The sequence below is a fragment of the Cornus florida genome, unplaced genomic scaffold (assembly GCF_030987335.1).
Source record: "Cornus florida cultivar Cherokee Brave unplaced genomic scaffold, ASM3098733v1 CherokeeBrave_3.0.0_Hap2_Chr03, whole genome shotgun sequence".
Classification (NCBI taxonomy): Eukaryota; Viridiplantae; Streptophyta; class Magnoliopsida; order Cornales; family Cornaceae; genus Cornus; species Cornus florida.
Window position 1 is genome coordinate 9,001,376 of NW_026775573.1, and position 18,739 is coordinate 9,020,114.

The 18,739-nt window shown below is 34.0% G+C and overlaps 1 protein-coding gene across 2 annotated transcripts; it reads right to left on the reverse strand.

The window, feature by feature from the left end:
• Positions 1-1,460: 1,460 nt before the first annotated feature.
• Positions 1,461-2,329, reverse strand: LOC132298647 (putative germin-like protein 2-1). 2 transcript variants are annotated; one of them, XM_059795046.1, is made up of 2 exons: positions 2,188-2,329; positions 1,461-1,987 (listed from the first exon to the last, which is right to left on the reverse strand). In XM_059795046.1, the coding sequence occupies exons 1-2, from the start codon at positions 2,315-2,317 to the stop codon at positions 1,503-1,505; spliced, it is 615 nt and encodes a 204-aa protein (XP_059651029.1). In that variant the 5' UTR covers positions 2,318-2,329; the 3' UTR covers positions 1,461-1,502. The 2 variants fall into 2 exon arrangements, with proteins under 2 accessions (XP_059651029.1, XP_059651028.1); XM_059795045.1 differs by having other exon boundaries at positions 1,461-2,053.
• Between the last annotated feature and the right edge of the window lie 16,410 nt (positions 2,330-18,739).

Below are 18,739 nucleotides of genomic sequence, written 5' to 3' on the forward strand. Positions count from 1 at the left end.
GAATTTGAAGGAATTGTTTTGGGAATATATTAAGAGGAAAATATATACTTTGATTTGAATTGTATTTCAATATAGAGTTTGGCTTTCTTCCATAGTATGAGGTTAACCTTGGAAAAATATATTAACTCATTTTTTGCAGTATGTTAAACCGAACCCATAAATTTGAAGTTGGGGTTGTTAAGGATCTTTTCAGTTTCATGATCAAGAGAGACAGCTCCTTGACCTTGTCTTCCAATCATTCCTATCCTACACTTCCCTTCCTTCAGGAATGCTTTTCTAAGCACAAGAAGGATTAAACCTTTCTGTGGCCTTCTAGAAAGGAGGGAATTGGGAATGATCTTCCCTTAAACAACCTTTTAGACAAATATTTTCCCATTTGAGTAATTGTTAGGTTGAACTACTCTGCATAATTGAAGCCTAACTTTTTCTTTGCTCAGTTTGTCCCAACTGTCACGAAAATGTTGCCAAACCAAGAACAAATCAAGAAACTGACAGAAAATAAACACATACCACATATAGAATACAAAGATTTATACGGTTTGGCTTAGTGCCTACATCCACCGATGAAGATCAGCTAAAGATTTCACTAGGCAAAAATTAGGAGATTTCAAATTTCAGCCCCTCAACCCCTAAACCCTCTCTCAATCTCACTTTCTAAACTAAGGCTTTCATTGTTTTTTTCATACTGCACTCCAAATTCTAAACGCACTTATATACTGAATTACAAGAGAATCCCATAACCGGGTCAAAACCAGGTCACAACATGATCCGGGCAAAACAAATTCAGGCCACAACTTCATACCAACTAAGCCAAGTCTTCTCTCATCTTCAGTTTCAAACAAGAGTTTCAGAAATTGGAAGTTTGTATGCTTACATAACCTAGCTCTCTGGCAATTTGAAGCAAGACATGACAAAAACTGGTCCACAAAAGAGAAATGCATAGTCTGCAATTTTTTTCCCGCTAGAAAGTGTATTGATTTAGTTAATTAGCTTGGCTAGCTGGGTGATCAATCATTTTCTATCCCTTGGAAGATCAATATGGCGTGTGACAGTGTGACCAAATACTTTTCTGGTCCCGGTTTCAATTTTGTAGGGTATTATATATACTTTATCCAAGCCATATATCTTAAAGTAGCAATGTTGCATGTATCCTCAATGCATATCAGAGCAATATGAGTATTCTTCAGTAACATACATTCTTTATCTCTATTTGAAATTTTGAAGCTAATGCTCAAGTAATATTAATGTGTACTTGTTAATGTGTGTGTGTTGAAAGGAGAACAGAAGAGTGTTTATTAATAAACAAAATATATTATTATGAGAAAACCTTTTGTAACAAATGAGAAGTACATACATAACAAGCCCAGTACTTATTTATACTATTGAAATATGACTGGGAGCAGAAGATGACATCTACTTATTTTTAACAAACAAACAAACAAGAATAAAAATAAAAAATCATGGGTTTGCTTTTTATTGTTGTAGAGATGTCCATAAGTTTTCTAATTGTTGTCCCACCAGAACTGTGCTTGAAGATAGTCAACCACCTTCTTGTCAACCTGGAAAGCCTTGGTTAGAACATCAGCAGAAATCTTTGGATTTGACCCAAACACTGCGTTCGCAATGGTGATAACCCCAGGATTTTGGCTGCTCAGTCCAGCAAATGCCACTGCCTTGGTCTTCCCCACATTGAATTGGAAATGAATTAGTCCCTCCGGGAACACGAAAACATCTCCAGGGTACAGGGTCTTAGTGAAGAGACGATTATCAGGATTGGAGGTGACAAATCCAACATAGAGGGTACCCTCCAAGACAACAAGGATTTCAGTAGCACGTGGATGCGTGTGAGGCGGGTTGAGGCCTTTGGGTGCATAGTCGATGCGTACTAAAGATATACCAAGAGTGTTGAGTCCTGGTATTTGGACAACATTTACAGGAGTCACAGTCGAACCAACTAGATTCGACGTATTTCTAGGAATATTTAGCCCTGAGAAGAAGAAATCATTGGCTGTGGCAAGCTTTGGGTCCTTGCAGAACTTCCCATTTACAAACACTGCACCCAAAGGAATATATAGGTGTTATATTAAGCTATATAAGAATAAAGTTTGTCACAACACAAACAATACAAACACAAATGATCAAAAAACAATGACAAACAAAGGAGAGAGAGAGAGAGAGAACATATACCAGCAGACTTGGGATCATCAAGAGCAACACAGAAGTCCTGCAGAGGACTAGGATCAGAGGCATAGACAAGTGACAAAGCAAAAGCCAAGATGGTTGTGGCTAAAAGGAAGTGAAAGCTCATCTTAATCATGGTTAAGCAATCACAAAATCACAAACTCTCTAAATTTACTATTCTTTGTAAGATTTGCTTTGGTGAAAGGTGAGAAAATGTAGCAGGGGAAAGGTTACTATTTATAGATAGAGAGTACTTGAATTAGTCAATGTGCTTCCCTATGTTTTCAATGGTTAACCTTTTTTACTATTTCTAGTAAGAATTGTTCTTCAGCAACCATCATAGCCACTTCTCATTTATTTTCCTCAGCTTACATGGACATATTCATCTATTGAAGACTTTAACAATGACCACTTCAACTGATGAAAATATTGAAGTGGTCATTTTTCATATCCTAGCTTATCCTTCCTGTTCCTTCTCTTGTACGTATATCTTTTCAAAAAAAGGTGGATTGCTTATTTTAATATACTTAGCTGCATCATAGTATTTGCATATGCTTCCTAATTTCTAGACATTGCTCAGGTGTACCAAAGTCGCACATAGATTCAAAATAAACCAATGGTGGCAAGCCATACACATTTTCCCTGTAGTATTTAGGTGATAAGGCTGCACGTCTCAATAAAGGGATAGCTCAATACACTAGTTGTTTCCGTCATTACAGTGTATGAGGAGGGTCAGATGTAAATATTCTTATTTCTACATGAAATTTGTTTTCGATTTCAAATCTGTGACTTCAATGTCAAAATACAGCCACTTTATCCTTGCGTTAAAACCAATCTCCTACGTGCCTTAATGTAATTGATAAATTTGAACAGATATAACTGATTAAACAATCAAAGAATGATGAGGTAATCAATATATATTCATATGTTATAAGTTGCACTTGCCCACCATATCAATGGACTCCTTTACATTAAAAACACTTTTGGGGCGGCTAACTTTCCTTTAAATTATGGATGTTTAGGTGGTTTAATCAGAAGATCGAGGGTTGTCTTGATAAGTGGCTTAGAATAGAAGACTTGGCCTTCTATTGGCTAATCAACTACTTATATTTATGTTTCTTAGTTGTTGGTTTTTATTTTTTGTTTTTTTTTTATTTTTGATGTTTAGTAAGTTGAGGTTAATTTTATAATTTAATATTGTCTTAGTTGTCATATTTGTACCGTGTTGAAGTTGAAATGTGTAACCCGTATTTAATGTTTAGATAATACATAGAGCTGCAAGATGGGGAAAACTTTTGAAGCTCGAGTTATATTTGGTAATTGATTTTAGGGCAAAGTAAAAAATCCCTATCTGAGTTTCACCCTTTTTTACTAAACTGCCCTTGACTATTTTTATTTCAAAAAAATCCTTCTCAACTATTAGATGGGGTAACAAATTCAGAAAGAACGTTAATTAAAGATGCAAAATGACTAAAGTATTCATTATACCTGCTATGTATGTAGTATCCCATTCAATTTCATGTTCATATCATCATTTGCAAATAAAAAATAAAAAAAAATTCATGTTGCTATCAAAATAAGCCAAGATATCTCTCTAACCTTTAGGAATTTGATATTGGCGCTTAAGGCAAAGTCGGAGAGCTCATCGAGGCCGACGTTTTGATCGGAGCCGATCTTTGTTTGGCCACACTTGGGATTTCAAATTTTTGGGTATAAATTGGGACTTTTTCTTCTAAGTGAGGTAGGAGTGTTCTAATTTGCAATCTCTTAGATTTTTTGTGAATTAATTTTCTATAATTGAAGTATAGCATGCTAGATTATAAATTTTTCTTGAGAAATTACCATGATGCTAGATATATGATGTGTATCTCTATGTGTGTTATGTGTAAATAATATATGTGTGTATGATTTGTTGGTTGAATATGGAAAGCATGCCTTTGTGATTATGTCCTTATTTAATATATGTAATTGTCGAAATTTTGTTGACCTAAAGCATGCTATAAATTCATAAGAAAATTCTTCTTTAGTCTAAAATATTGTTACGGTTTGATGATGTGAAAATTATGGTAAATTGTGAAGCATGAAGCATTCATGCATCCATTAGGAAAGAAAAAGGAGAAAAAATATTTTTTAAAAAAACCAATGAAATTGTTTTTGGAAAGCGTTTTCGAAAGTGTTTGTGAAAAATCGGACGCCTAGTGGTCCGTGGTATTAATGTGGTCTAGAGGGGAGCTAGAGAGAGACTCTAGTGTGGTTGAGCTACCTAGGTCCAGACGACATCATGGAGGTGCCATGTGGTTGGGGAAAGCTAGCCAACCCTTCCTTCGTGACGGCTTGGAGGTGCTTTGTGTCGGATCGCACTGACGATTTGGAAGTTGAAACGGTATTGTTTCATAAATGGGGAGCGACATTACATGGCATGGCATTGCATTGGCACACACTGTATATTTGGTGGTTATATGACTTACGTAAGTATTTGTTGATTATTATCGTTACTTTACTTATTTTCCCCAAGGCATGATCCCATTTACTTCTACTTTATTCCTTATGTGGATTCAAGGGGTCATAAAAGGTGCATCTTAGATATTCATTTTAATGTTTATGATTATATATATATATATAATATTGTGGTGGAAAAGAATTTAAAAAAAAGTTTGGATTTTTTTTTATGGGGCCCACTTCCCACTTATTTTTCTAAAAGGCCAAGAGGCCACTTTATACCCTCATTTCTTCTCTCAACTCCAGGCAATATCTCTTTCCCCCTTGGTTTTCTTTTTTTTTTTTTTCTTCCAATCAAGCTTTCAAGGCTTGATCTTTCTCACATCAATTGGAATTTGGTAATACCTTGTGAAGCAAAGTCGGAGAGCTCGTCGACGCCGTCAATTTGATAGGAGCCAAGAACCATTTGGCCAAGCCTAAGGATTTCGAATTTAGGGTTTGAAATTGGGGATTTTAGGGGTTTTCACTTCCATTGAGGTAAGGGTGCTCTAATTCATGTTTTCTTTAATCTTTTGTGAATTTTCCCCCTTTAATTTGATTTTAAACATGTTTGATTTTTGCAATTTTACTTATGTTATTATGATTGTATATAATTAAGGTGATGGATATGTTATATGTGTTAATTGAACCTATGATTATGATTATATACTTGGTGGTGAAGATACATGCTTAGTATTGATATTTTAGATGTCCCATGATTTTTAATTGTTAAGAAAAGTGATGTTGAAATTATGAAAATAAATATTAGGATTTTTCCTTAATAATGTGATCGTGATGTAGATGGAATGTATGGGATTTATTGTAAATTTTTCTTGAAAAATTATCATGATGTTAGATATATGATGTGTATCTCTATGTATGTTATGTGTAATAATATATGTGCCTATGATTTGTTGATTGGATATGGAAAGCATGCTTTTGTGATTATGTCCTTGTGTAATATGTGTAATTGTAGAAATTTTGTTGACTTAAAGCATGCTATAAATTCATGAGAAAATTCTTCTTTATTATGAAATGTTGTTAAAGTTTAATGATATGAAAATTATGGTAAATTGTGAAGCATGAAGCATTCAAGCATCCATTGGGAAAGAAAAAAAAAAAAGGAAAAGTATTTTTTTTTAAAACCAATGAAATTGTTTTGGGGAAACGTTTTCGAAAGTGTTTGTGAAAACCGGACGCCTAGGAGGCGCCTAGTGGTTCGTGGTGTTAGTGTAATCTAGAGGGGGTTAAAGAGAGACTCTAGTGTAGTTGAGCTACCCAGGTAACGCCATGGAGGTGCCATGTGGTCGGGGAAAAAACTAGCCAACCCTTCTCTCGTGACGCCTTGGAGGTGTCTTGGCGTCGGATTACACTAACGATTTGAAAGTTGAAACGGAAATGTTTCGGAAATGGGGAGCGACATGATCATGGCATTGCACTTCATCGGCATACATGATGAATTTGTGACTTGGATGACATTTGTGTTTATATTGAATGTTGTGGTTATGGTTCACATCCCCGATATAGTATGATCCCGTTCTTTTGTCTTCTATTCTATACGTAGATTCACGGGGTCATAAGAGGTGTGTCTTAGACACTTCGTACTGCGTTTAAGCTCACCCCATTATTAACATTTTTCAGGATACGAAAGGGAAGTGGCGAACGACGTTCCTCCACAGGTTTTGACGGGTTAGTGGACTGTTTTGACATATTTTATGGCTATGATCCCATCATTATCATTATCATTATCATTATTATTATTATGTATCGACATAAGAAAGGACGATAGTGCCCTTAGTTGACATCGGGTTTGGATAAGGACCGGGTTAGCGATTCGGATCCTCGGGTTGGGGTCGTTACACTTCCTACTGAGCTTTATGCTCACCCCATTATTTTAACAATTTTCAGGTTTGGGAAAATAAGGGACGGACGACAACCCATCATAAATTAAGACTGGACTAGAACTCTTATTTTGTTATCTTTTGTATAGAAACATAATCATGTACTTTTTATAAAAATTAAGTGTAACTTGTATAGTGTTGCAATGGTAGAATTTGTGTAAATAAATATATTTCATGGACTGTAACTTAATTAAAGTGATTCCTTGTTTGGATGAGATGGAAGAACGGGACATTTTATATGTGTGTGTTGATTTTGGGAATGTTGTATATTATTGCATTGTGCGTTGGGACATGATAGATTAGTTTTGAGGACCAGTGAGGCAATTACATTTTTATACATTTCAACAAGTTGTAGATGGACTTTTTCTACGGAGGTCATGCCGAAATTTTATATATTTTATTATTATTATTATTATTATTATTATATTTTTGGTATCTTTTTGGGTCGTTAAAATAATTTTCTCATATGGGTTGGTCTCAAATCATCTACTAATTAGAGATTTATATATATAAATAGTTACATACACATCAACTAATACGCATTAGTATCACAAACTCGATCAATATCTAACAATTTGTTTATATAACAATGTAAATCTATAAATCTCTGAGTAATTGATGATTTAAGACCAACCCATTTGAAAAAATTGGATTCTGATAAATGGGTATTCATTTGATTTACTTAAAATTGGAGTATTATTGTTTGGATGATTGATTATCACAAGAATCAAGTTAGTGTCACAAACTGGATCAATATGTAACAATATATGTGTATGTAACTATTTATATATATAAATCTCTAATTAGTTGATGATATATGACCAACCCATTTGAGAAAATTGTATTCTGATAAATGGTGTATTCGTAGATTTACTTAAAATCGGAGTGTTTATTGTTTTTATATTATTCTATGTGTTTATTTATTTTAATGGCAACAGTAAATTTTTTTTTTCCTTCATAAGATGACAGCAAAAGGAAATTGAATGGGATACTACATATATAATAGGTATAAGGGATACTTTAGTCATTTTGTATCCTTAGTTAACGTCCTTGTGAATCTGTTAACCCTCTTTGATAGTTGAGGGGGGTTTTTTGGAATAAAAATAATTTAGGGGGCTTAATGGAAAAGGGTGAAAGTCAAAGGGGATTTTTTGGACTTTGCCATTTTATTCATAGCTCTTGTTGGGAAACTTTCTAATCCTATTTACATTTATATTACAAAACTTAGAGGGTAAAATTACATTGATATACTTTTTCTAAAGTTTAGGTAAATTACATACCGATATAATATTTGACTTTTATTTATATGACATCACTTAAAAATATGAAATATATTTCTTACCCTTATCTAATTTAATAATAAAATTTGTCAAACCAAATGACTATCGTCTTTTCTTTCTCTCTCCATCTTGTAAACACTGTATTATCTTACCTTTTTTTTTTTTTTTTTTGAAAAAAATTAAATAAATCTAATCAAACCCTAAAAAGACACTTAATTGTCATAAAAAAAAGTTTTTGTAAACTTTAAGAATATAAAATTAGTATAAAAATTGATATTTTACATTTTAATGGTATTTCATGTCAAAATATAAAGTTATTTGGATATTTTAGCACAACGAAATAACAACTTAGTCATATTTTGAATTTCCATTACTAAGGCCATCTGCAGCGGGCTCGCGAAAGCCCAATTTCCACGAGCCAATGACCAAATGGGCGCACAGCGCCCTAGCTAAAACGTGTGGGCCCAGTTTTTGCTCGCGAGCCGGCTCGCAGTATCGCTGAATTTTTTTTTGCGTCCAAACGACGTTGTTTCTACTGCACCGTTTTTTGTCTTATTCCTTTGCTCCTTCCACAATGCGCCGAACAGTGCCACAGATTTTATTTTATTTTAAAACCTAAAAATATGTTATTTTGAGCTGTTTTTTTAAAATAAAAAATAAAATAAAATATATTAAATAAAAATATATTGTTTAGGCACTGTTTGTCAAAAAATAAATTTTATTTGGGCCAAAAATAAATTTAAAAAGCTTGTTTTTTTGGTTTTTTTCCCTTAAATTTGTTGTTGTTGTTGTTTTTTTTTTTTTTTTTTTTTTTTTTTCTATTTTTTTGCTTTAAGTTTTAAATGTGTACCACAAATAATGTATTTGGCTGTTAAAACACTGTTTGGCCGACACAAATAGTGCCTTAACGGCTATAATTTTTTAAAAATATATATAAAAAAAATTTTAAAACATTTTGTAAAAAAAATAATTAAAATTATAAATCCATTTACTTAAAAATATAGCCGTTAAAAATATATCCATTACAAATATAGCAGTTTAGGAAAAGTTTTAAAAAAAACTAATTAATTAATTAATTAATTTTAATTTCTTATTATTATTTTTTTTGGAGAGCGAAAATTCGGAGAGCCTGATAGAGTACATTTTTCTGGAGAGCGAAAACTGCTGACGTGACTTTTGGAATTGCTGACGTGGCTCTTGGAAAAGCTGATATGGCATTTTTAGAGAGCCAAAATCCAAAGTGGCTGGTGCAGATGGCCTAAATGTCGTTGAACAAGTAAGCCAGATTTCAAGAGATGTCAAAGTAATAAATGTCAAACGCTCCACTTAGGCCATCTGCACCAGCCTCTCCGGATTTTGGCTCTCTAAAAATATTACTTCAGTTTTTTCAAGAGCTACGTCAGCAATTCCAAGAGTCACGTCAGCAGTTTCGCTCTCCAGAAACATACACTCCATTAGGCTCTTCGAATTTTCGCTCTTCAAAAAAAAATAATAATAAATTAAATTAAATTTTAAGATTAAAAATAATGAATTAGAATAAGAAAATAAGAATTACAAAATCCTATGGGAATAAGAAAATGAAATTTTAATTTTAATTATTTTTTTTAAAAAAAAAGTTTTACAAAATTGAATTTTTTAAAAAAAATTTACAATATTATAACCTTTAAGGCACTGTTTGTGTCAGCCAAACAGTGCCTTAACGGTCAAATGCACTGTTTATGGTAGTAATTTAAAATTTAAAGCAAAATTTAAAAAAAAAAAAATCAAATTTTAAGGGGAAAAAACAAAAAAAAAAGTTTTTTAATTTATTTTTGGTACAAATAATTTGTTTTTTGGACAAATAATGTCTAAACAATATGTTTTTTTATTTACTGAATTTTATTTTATTTTATTTTTTTAAAAATAAGCTCAAAATAACATATTTTGGGTTTTTTCAAAAAAAACTAGGCTGTCAAACAGTGCCTTAAGGCACTATTGGCACTGTTGCAGCCTTAAGGCACTGTTGGAATACCGCGAGCCGGGCCCAAGCTGTTGTGGGCCCCGCCCAATTCCGCAAGGCTGCTGGAGTGAGTTTGGTTTGTTTGGCTCGCGGAAAGGGTCTTCCGCGAGCCCACTGCGAATGCTCTTATGTATAATTTGAATATAAAGGGTAATGTAATTTTCGCAAATTAAGAAACACACATTTTCAGGACAATTTTTAGTCCCAACTGAGCAAATTAAAGTATTCTCTTATCCCGTACCAAATTACAATTTCTGGAGTTGAGTTTATCTTTGTCTATAAGATTCTAAGTAGTTATACTTTTATATTTATCCAATAAACGATTAAAGATAAACAAAATAAATATATTGATAATTTATTTCATTTTAAATTTGAGATATAGTTTTTACTTTTATTTTAAATCTCACGTAGGATTAATTTGCATTCATTTCACAAATTAAGTTTAGTTTTTAGTCATTTATTTCGTAGAAGTATTAGGAAGTAGTCTTAAGAATGGATATTAAAAAGTTTAATAAAATTATTAAAAATCTATTGTATTGTAAAAAATTGTGATATGATTAGACATTTCCATTTCGGACTAATTTGCAATTAGGGATCGGTCAACAGTGAATGATAAATGTATTAGAAATGATAATCACTTAAAAAGCTACCTTTTTTCTTTTCCTCCGCCAATGCATGTTGGATATACCCAATATATAGAGGCATCCTCCGCCTAATGGAGGGTTAGAATGGATTACAATTAACAACTAATATACTATTTGAATTGTTTACATAAATATCTTAAGATATTTATAAATTTTAAAATTTTCAATGCTCTCAACAATCCATAATTATTCTAAATATGGGTGCACGTGCCATACATAGTCATTCCCTCACATTTACAATTAACAGTTATACACTCTAAAATTCTCTACATAAATATCTTAAATATTTATAAATTCTAAAAATCTCAATATTCTTAATAATTAATGGTGTATCTTCAGTGAATATTATAAGGAGCCCTCCTAATCGCAGACATTCTTTACCTCTATATTTGAAGCGATTGCTGAAGCAATATTAATCTGATTGCCTGGGTCCACTGTGAATTCATGTACATATATTGATTACAATTGGCCAATTTGGAGTGCACATATGGTAATTTAATATGGTATTAAATCTTTCATTTAAATAATAATAATAATAATAATAATAATAAGGGAAAAGTCTAAAAAACACCCATGTGGTTTTAAATTTGTGCAACTTACACCTCTTTAGTTGGATTTATTTATAGAAATCCCTAGATATAAAAATGTACAATTAAACCACCACCGGTGACTATTCCAATGAGAATTGGACGCCAGTTGGTCATGTGCATGGCACATGACCATTTTAAACCCTTTATTTCAGAATTGCCCTTTTAATATTCCTTTATTATGCTTTTTGAATTTCTGCTTCTTGTAAATTTTGTAGTTTGCAGTTAGAGGAGAGAGAGAGAGGTAAGTTCAGAGTTGAGAACAAGAATAGAGCTGGAGGCGATTGGGGGAGGCTGAAATGATTTGTTCTAAAACAAATTATATAAAAAGATCATAAAAAATTTCACCAAATAGGATTTAGTTTGCAAAACAAGAATTATAGACCTTGATTAGTTGATTTAGAAAATAAATTAAAACAAATCCCATACATAGAAGCAGTTGCAGAGAGGGGGGGGGGGGGGGGATCCAATCACGTCAAAAACAAAGCTCTCAGGTCAAAAATAGGCAACGAGCGATGCGACCCCTATTTTGATCCCGAATAGCGAACGGCGAACCCGAATTGGAACAGCGGGCGATGGAAACTAAAAGATATGGGTTTTGATTTTTTGAACAATCTGAAATGGAAACTGCAAGACATGGGTTTTGATTTTTGGAACAATTTGAAATGGAAACTGAAAAATATAAGTTTTGATTTTTTGAACAATCTGAAATGGAAACTGAAAGATATGGGTTTTGATTTTTTGAACAATCTGAAATGATATGTTGATATGGGTTTTGAAAGGTAATAGGTTTTGAACTTTTTTTTCCTAGTTGGTTTTGAACTTTTGATTCTTGCAAACAGATAGATATATGGGTTTTGAACTTCTGATTCTTGTATGGTTTTGTAGTTTGCAGTTGCAGAGAGGGGGGGGCAAGATCAGAGTCGAGAATGAGAAGAAAGATGGAGAGAGCTACTTTAGTCTTTTCATACTTTATGTTATATTATTAGTTTTTTTAAATCATAGATAGAGGGCTATTTTAGCCTTTTTGTTTTAAATTATAGGGGAGGTAAACAAATAATGGGAGTTATACGCACTATATCGATATCATAGGGGTGTAAAGCGCACGCGAGCCTAATAATAATAATAACTAACAAAGTGTAACGGGTGGGTGTTTTTTTAAGCATAGGGTGGGAGACTTGGATACGTTCGTGTGGGTGATTCAAAAGCCTCAACTATTATATAAGACTAACACCCAATTCATATATATCCAATCACTCGGGATGACCCAATCCGTATATATCCAATCGCTCTCGATGTGGGACCAACCTTTAAAACAAAGTCACTTATTTAGTTATTTATACCATTAAAAAAAAAAAAATCACACACTCATCATAGGTTTGCTTAATCTTAACAAAGGCACAGGAGCAGAATGCGATATCTGCTTATTCATAGGTTTGCTTTTTATTGCTGCAGAAATGCCCATAACAGTCCAGATTTGGACTAAGCTCATGGCCTTAAAATTAATAATCAGTCCTAGGCTCCTAGCCAACAAGGTTTTAGACTTTTAAAGTAACCAGTAAGTCTTACTTATAAATCATTTTCCATTTTAAGTTCTAAACCACTAAAACAGAATTGTAGGATTTGCAATAATTGACAACAAAATCCAAATTTTTTTTTTCTTTAATTAGGTTCTGTTCGATAACACTGAAAATTTAAATAATTTTTAAGTTTAAGTGCTGAATGTTAGGCTACAGAATCCCTCAATATTAATATTGCATATGAATATTATATATTCTAAAAGAATGAACAATTTCATTGCATAAAAATTAAACACTTAACTATATTACCAATTTTTTATTTTTATTTTTTTTCAAAGCAACAAACTATATTACCAACTTAACAAGTAACAAATGTGAATAATATATATATACACATATATATTTATATTACGACACTCCTCGTGTCTCCATCAACAAACATCTTTGCAAGTGTTCAGAATTGCTCAAAAGCGAACACAAAACAAACTAACATTCTATATATATTTTATTATATAAAAATGGGTGATAGATTCCTCTTTGTCTTTTGTATGTATGGTACGGCAAAAAGACGAATACAAAAACATACAAAAACGTTTCGAGTATAATTTGACTTCTTTTAAAAAACGAAATACATTACAAAAATTCGGCAAAAAAGAAAGGAAACATAAAGATTGATGGATTAAAAATTCTGAAACAAAAATTCTATTATACACATCTTATAATTTTTTAAAACATCATATCTTTGTAATGACAATAAAGAGTATGCAACAAATAATAAAATAAATATATTTCAATTGTCACAGTAAAAAGAAATAAACAGTATAAATATAATTAAGGGTAAAGTGTATTAAACCCCCTTGAACTATTGGTTATTTGCAAGAAATCCCCCTGAACTACAAAAAAAACCCCTGAACTATGATTTTGTTGCAATTTACCCCCTTGAACAATTGGTCATTTGCAAAAAAACCCCCCTGAACTACAAAAAAAAACCTCTGAACTATGATTTTGTTGCAATTTACCCCCTTAAACTATTGGTCATTTGGAAGAACTCCCCTGAACTACAAAAAACCCCCATGAACTTTGATTTTGTTACAATTTATCCCCCTGAACTATGATTTTGTTGCAATTTACCCCCATGACATCAGCTTCCGGCACCAAAAATTTTGAAAGACCAGTTACCCTTTTAACACACCGCGTTGTTTTAACTTATACACTTCTTACATTTTTTTTTCTGCCAAAAGATATTTTTCACCCAACACAACCCAAAACAGAGAGCTAGAAAGAGAGAGAGAGAAGAGACCAAAGAAATCTAAGGTTGGCGGGATGGCTCGGTCTCGGATGATGGGGGCTTGTGCACAGAGGACTCGGCTGTGATGAGAGCTCGGTTGACTCGGTCGTGAACTGTGGAGGCGGCGGCGAGCTCAAGGGGGCTCGGCGGTGAACTGTGGACGACTATGTGCTCGAAATACAGACGGTGGTGTGCTCGGCTATGGAGATGGCGGAATGGGCCGACGAGCTTGGAATTGACGATGGAATGGACCGGCGAGCAAGGTGAGCTGAACGGCGGGCAAGGCGGTGACGGCGATGGGCTGACGCAGCGGTGTAGAGAAGTGCGATATATATGGCCGACGAATCTGGCGGGTGGTGCAACGGCTATGATAGAGTTATGACAGGAGACCCACTGATTCCAGCAACAAATTTCTTGGCTTATCCAAACACTCCTCAGACGACATCTACCACTCCGATCCCAGCCACAAATTCCTCTGCTTTATCGTCCCTTTCAGTCAATCAATTCGCTCAGATGGAGTAAACTGCAAAAAAATATATAGTTCAGGGGGGTTTCTTGCACATACCCCAATAGTTCAGGGGAGTTTTTTGCAACTTTTATAGTTCAGGGGGGTTTCTTGCGCATACCCTAATAGTTCAGAGGGGCTTTTTGCAACTTTTATAGTTCAGGGGGGTTTCTTGCACATACCCTAATAATTCAGGGGGGTTTAATGCACTTTACCCTATAATTAATGAATAATCATCAATTCACCATAAAATTAATTTAAAAAATCTAATTCAAATAATTTACTACTAAAAGAAAAAAATTATTCTAAATTTAAAGTCCACCGTCTAACTAACCAGGCTATGCAAAAGGTAATTCTAATCTTGTTACTTTTTCTTCTTGCTTGCTGCTTTGGCTTCTGACTTTCTGAGACAGCTTGTTTCCTTTTTTTGTTTCTTTATCTTCCTTCTGTCCTCTTCTTGCTTGTTTCTTCTTTCTGTGTAAGACAAAATTTCTCGAAATTTTTCAAATCCGTCTTCCACAAAGACTTAGCGGTTGCTTTTTGCAAATATTGAATCGTTGTGTATGATAAAAATTTACTGTTCTCTTCTTGCTATTCCTTTTTCTGTTTCTTTTTCTTCCTTCTGTCCTCTTCTTGCTTGCTTTCTTCTTTCTGTGCAAGATAAAATTTCTCAAAATTTTCCAAATCCCTCTTCCACAAAGAATTAGCTGTTGCTTTTTGCAAGTATTGAATCGTTGTGCAATTCATCCTAAGCTGCTCACGTAGCCTATCAAGATTATCAGAAGTAAAGATCTCCGCTGAAAATGACAGTAGGTATTCGTAACAATCTCCAAATCCTTTCCTTTGAAACTCCATTACCAGATCATCACGCTCCCTGCAGACCGGGGAGATGTCTCCTTTCCGAACACTTTCTAAGTACTTAATTGTGTAGTACACTTTCAAATTTTTCCCCTCAAGATCACGAATGGTACACTCCTGCACAAAAATTATGTTCAAATATCATTTTTGACCAACTTCTTGTAACCAAAAAAAAAAATAATAATAATTCAAATATCATTTTTGACCAACTTGCCTTCCTTTTCGTGTAGAATTCAAGTCTTTTCTCGTAGAAGTCCATTAGAACTGCAGAAGGAAAGAAATGTATTTACAATAAATTTGAAGTTATATATGTACACCGTGTAAAGGATAAACGAAACAAAGTTAGTCAGTACTTTGTTCAGGGGTATTATATTTCTTGATAATGCCATCTGTATCGAAGGCGTGCATGTTATTGGTGCTGATTGTAGAAGTAAGCTTGAAGCAAACCCTCATCCTTGGCCTTGATCAAGTTCTCCGGAGGTAAGGTAACTTCATAATGCACAATTCTGCCACAGTCGGACCCTTTGTAATCCTACAATATGTATATTCACTTTTGTAAGGTATCTCCTACTCCCACATGGTTTAACTTACCTAATATATATATATATATATATATATATATATATATATATATATATCCTCCTCCTAGGGAGTGTTGGTACCATCAATAAGGAAACAAATAAATAAATAATACCTCGATGAATGGATCATTCCCTCCGATCATCGATCCCAGAAAAATTTTATAATCCTCAAGCCATACTCCGATTGGTAACTCCGTAATCAGAAGTGTAGTTTCATTCACTTCCTCTATGATTCCCGCGGAAGTGTAGATAACGGCTTCCTTTGTTACCATTTTCACTACGTCTCCTCTAAATCCGTGGCTCACCATCCAGTAAACGCCTCACATTTAAAAGAATGTCCACTGGATTATAATTTGGGATAACAGAGCTTAATCCAGTCTCTATGCCTTCCCCTTCACCTTTTTCACCTTCACTCAATCCGGTCATGAAGCGTCCTCTTCCTCCTCCTCCTCCACTTCCATTGATTAGAACCATCGGTAGAATTGGTATGTACCCGAATGACAAAACAGATTAGCTTGTCTACCGCAACACTTTCATTACCTATACATACATATTGATCCATTTGTTACTGGTAAAAAAAGGCAAACCACTCAGGTTCAATTGATCTCCCATGTTTATCCTCTAAGTATTTAAGGATAATATCATCCTCTTTGGGGAAGAGGTAGCGTGTGATAGGAGATATATAGCCGAGTGTATAAACACCAATCACCAGCATGATCTTTGCCTCCCTGTGAAAGAACAAATTTAGGAAATGAAAGTTAATAGCAAACAAAATAATAACTTGTGATCATATCAATTTGGAGAGGTGAAAGTGGTTTGTTGGCCTCACTAGGTAACGAGTTCCAAATATGCCATTTGGTTGAAAAAGGTTTATGTTATTTCCGCTGCCTACGTAATCCTGTGCCATGCCAATAATGGTATTGGAAACCTCATGCTCATCATCTCCACCAATGAAATCATAATTTTCATAATAAGCTGAATTCTTGTGTACATATGGCAAGCAAAAACTGAAACGAATACGTCTTTGTCAATGATCCCCTTGCTCCAATTGAAAGCACCGAAAAGGATCTTTCTTTGACCTAGTTTCAGGCCGTCAACCATTGAAGGAATTGACATCATTTGAAGACCTTTCATCTTTGGAAGATCTTTCATGGAAAAGAGTATAAGCTCTTCTTTGTTGACAAAGTCACTATATTTTTTATTATAAGCTTCTACTTCTGATCAAGGTAAGTACCAGGCTGCAAAAACAATGAAAACTGTAATGAATTTAAAATAAAGCAAAGTTATATATATATATATATATATACACACACACTCAAGGAATGTCTGAGCTTTTGTGGCTAAACGGGTCAGATATATATTGAACTGATAATCAAATGTACGTACTACCATACACTTTTGCACAAATCAAGCAATTGTTGTACTGAAAGTCACTTGGTTTTATAAGAACTAAAATCACCATAACAGAGAAAAAAGGAATCTAAAGAGAGAAAAAGAAGGGAAAAAATCTCAAATAACAGAAATAGAAAATTAGGGCTTAGAAAAAAGAAAAGAAAAAGGAAAGGCAAACAGAATAAGAGTATTCTTGATAAACCAGCGTTTATATATAGATGTAGGAGGATCTGTTTGGGAAGTAAGAAGCCCCTAAAGTTCCATCGATCGATCGAAGAAATTTGTTCTCGTACAAAATAATGCCAATATGAGAGAGAGCGACAAAGATGAGAGAAATTTATAACAAAGAGAAAAACTGAAGATATATAGACATATACACACACTAATGTAGTTGGAAATCAACTACTTGCAATCGTGAAGGAGTTGTCCGCGTTTTGGTCGCCGACCAGTGGTTACTAGTTTGTGTCGCGGCGTGGTGAGATCTCGGTAGTCGTCGCCGCCGCTGTTTTGGTTGAAATTAGGTCGTGTCCTATGATTCTGTGAATGATGAAAATTAACATATTTTGAGTTTTTCTTCCATATATAGTGACTACACTAAGAAATTCGAATATTTCAACTGAAGTGGGAATCTGGATTTTTGGACTTCCACGTGATCATGACACTGAGTCCATTCCCAAGCACACAAAAACTCAGGACAAAAAAGCCTTTTATCTTTCAAAACGTCAGTTAATAATGTACCCCTAAAAAGTCCTTAAATAAGAGCTAAATCTTATGAGAAATTAGGATGTGAATTAAAGCTATTGTACTCCTAATTTAGAATCTCGACATAAATAAAATCGTCAATTAGGAATTGAAACCATGGATATAGGGCCATAACAAATCGAAACGTGAACAAAATTACTCATGTATAATATATATATACGTATGTATGAAGAGAGAGAGTTTGATACGAATCCTTTGATGATGCCCTTGTATTCGACTGGAATGGAGATCACGACCCTGTATCTTCTAAGTTCTAACACATACACATGCACATGCACATGCACTAGAGAGAGACGAAGAGTTCTTACCGAGTTCACCGGCTATCGACGGCGGAGTAGGGCGGTTGAGGGCTTGGGGTGGTGGTAACCGCGTAAGAAAGGCCTAGAGTTTGTAAGACAGCAGTTGCTCCGAAGCCCAATGTTAGCCATATTCAAAGTCCTATCAGACTCAGGACAATGATTTTAGGCCCTCCATCATCGTTAAGCCTTTTGAAGTCCAATAGGATAATTTGGACAAAGCCCATGGGCTGTCAAATTGGAATCAGTCCTAGCTAGCAAGGTTCCAGCCTTTTCAATAAGACCAGTAACTTCAGTAAGTGCGTTTGGCTTTGTTGTTGTAATAGTAAAAGCACTTTTATCAATAGATTTTGTGAATGAGAAAGAAAATAAATTTAGAGTAATGATAAACATTGCGAAAAGATAAAACACTAAAACTTCCTAATCTCACTTGGTTAGGCCTCGTCAAAGTTTTTAAAAAAAAACAA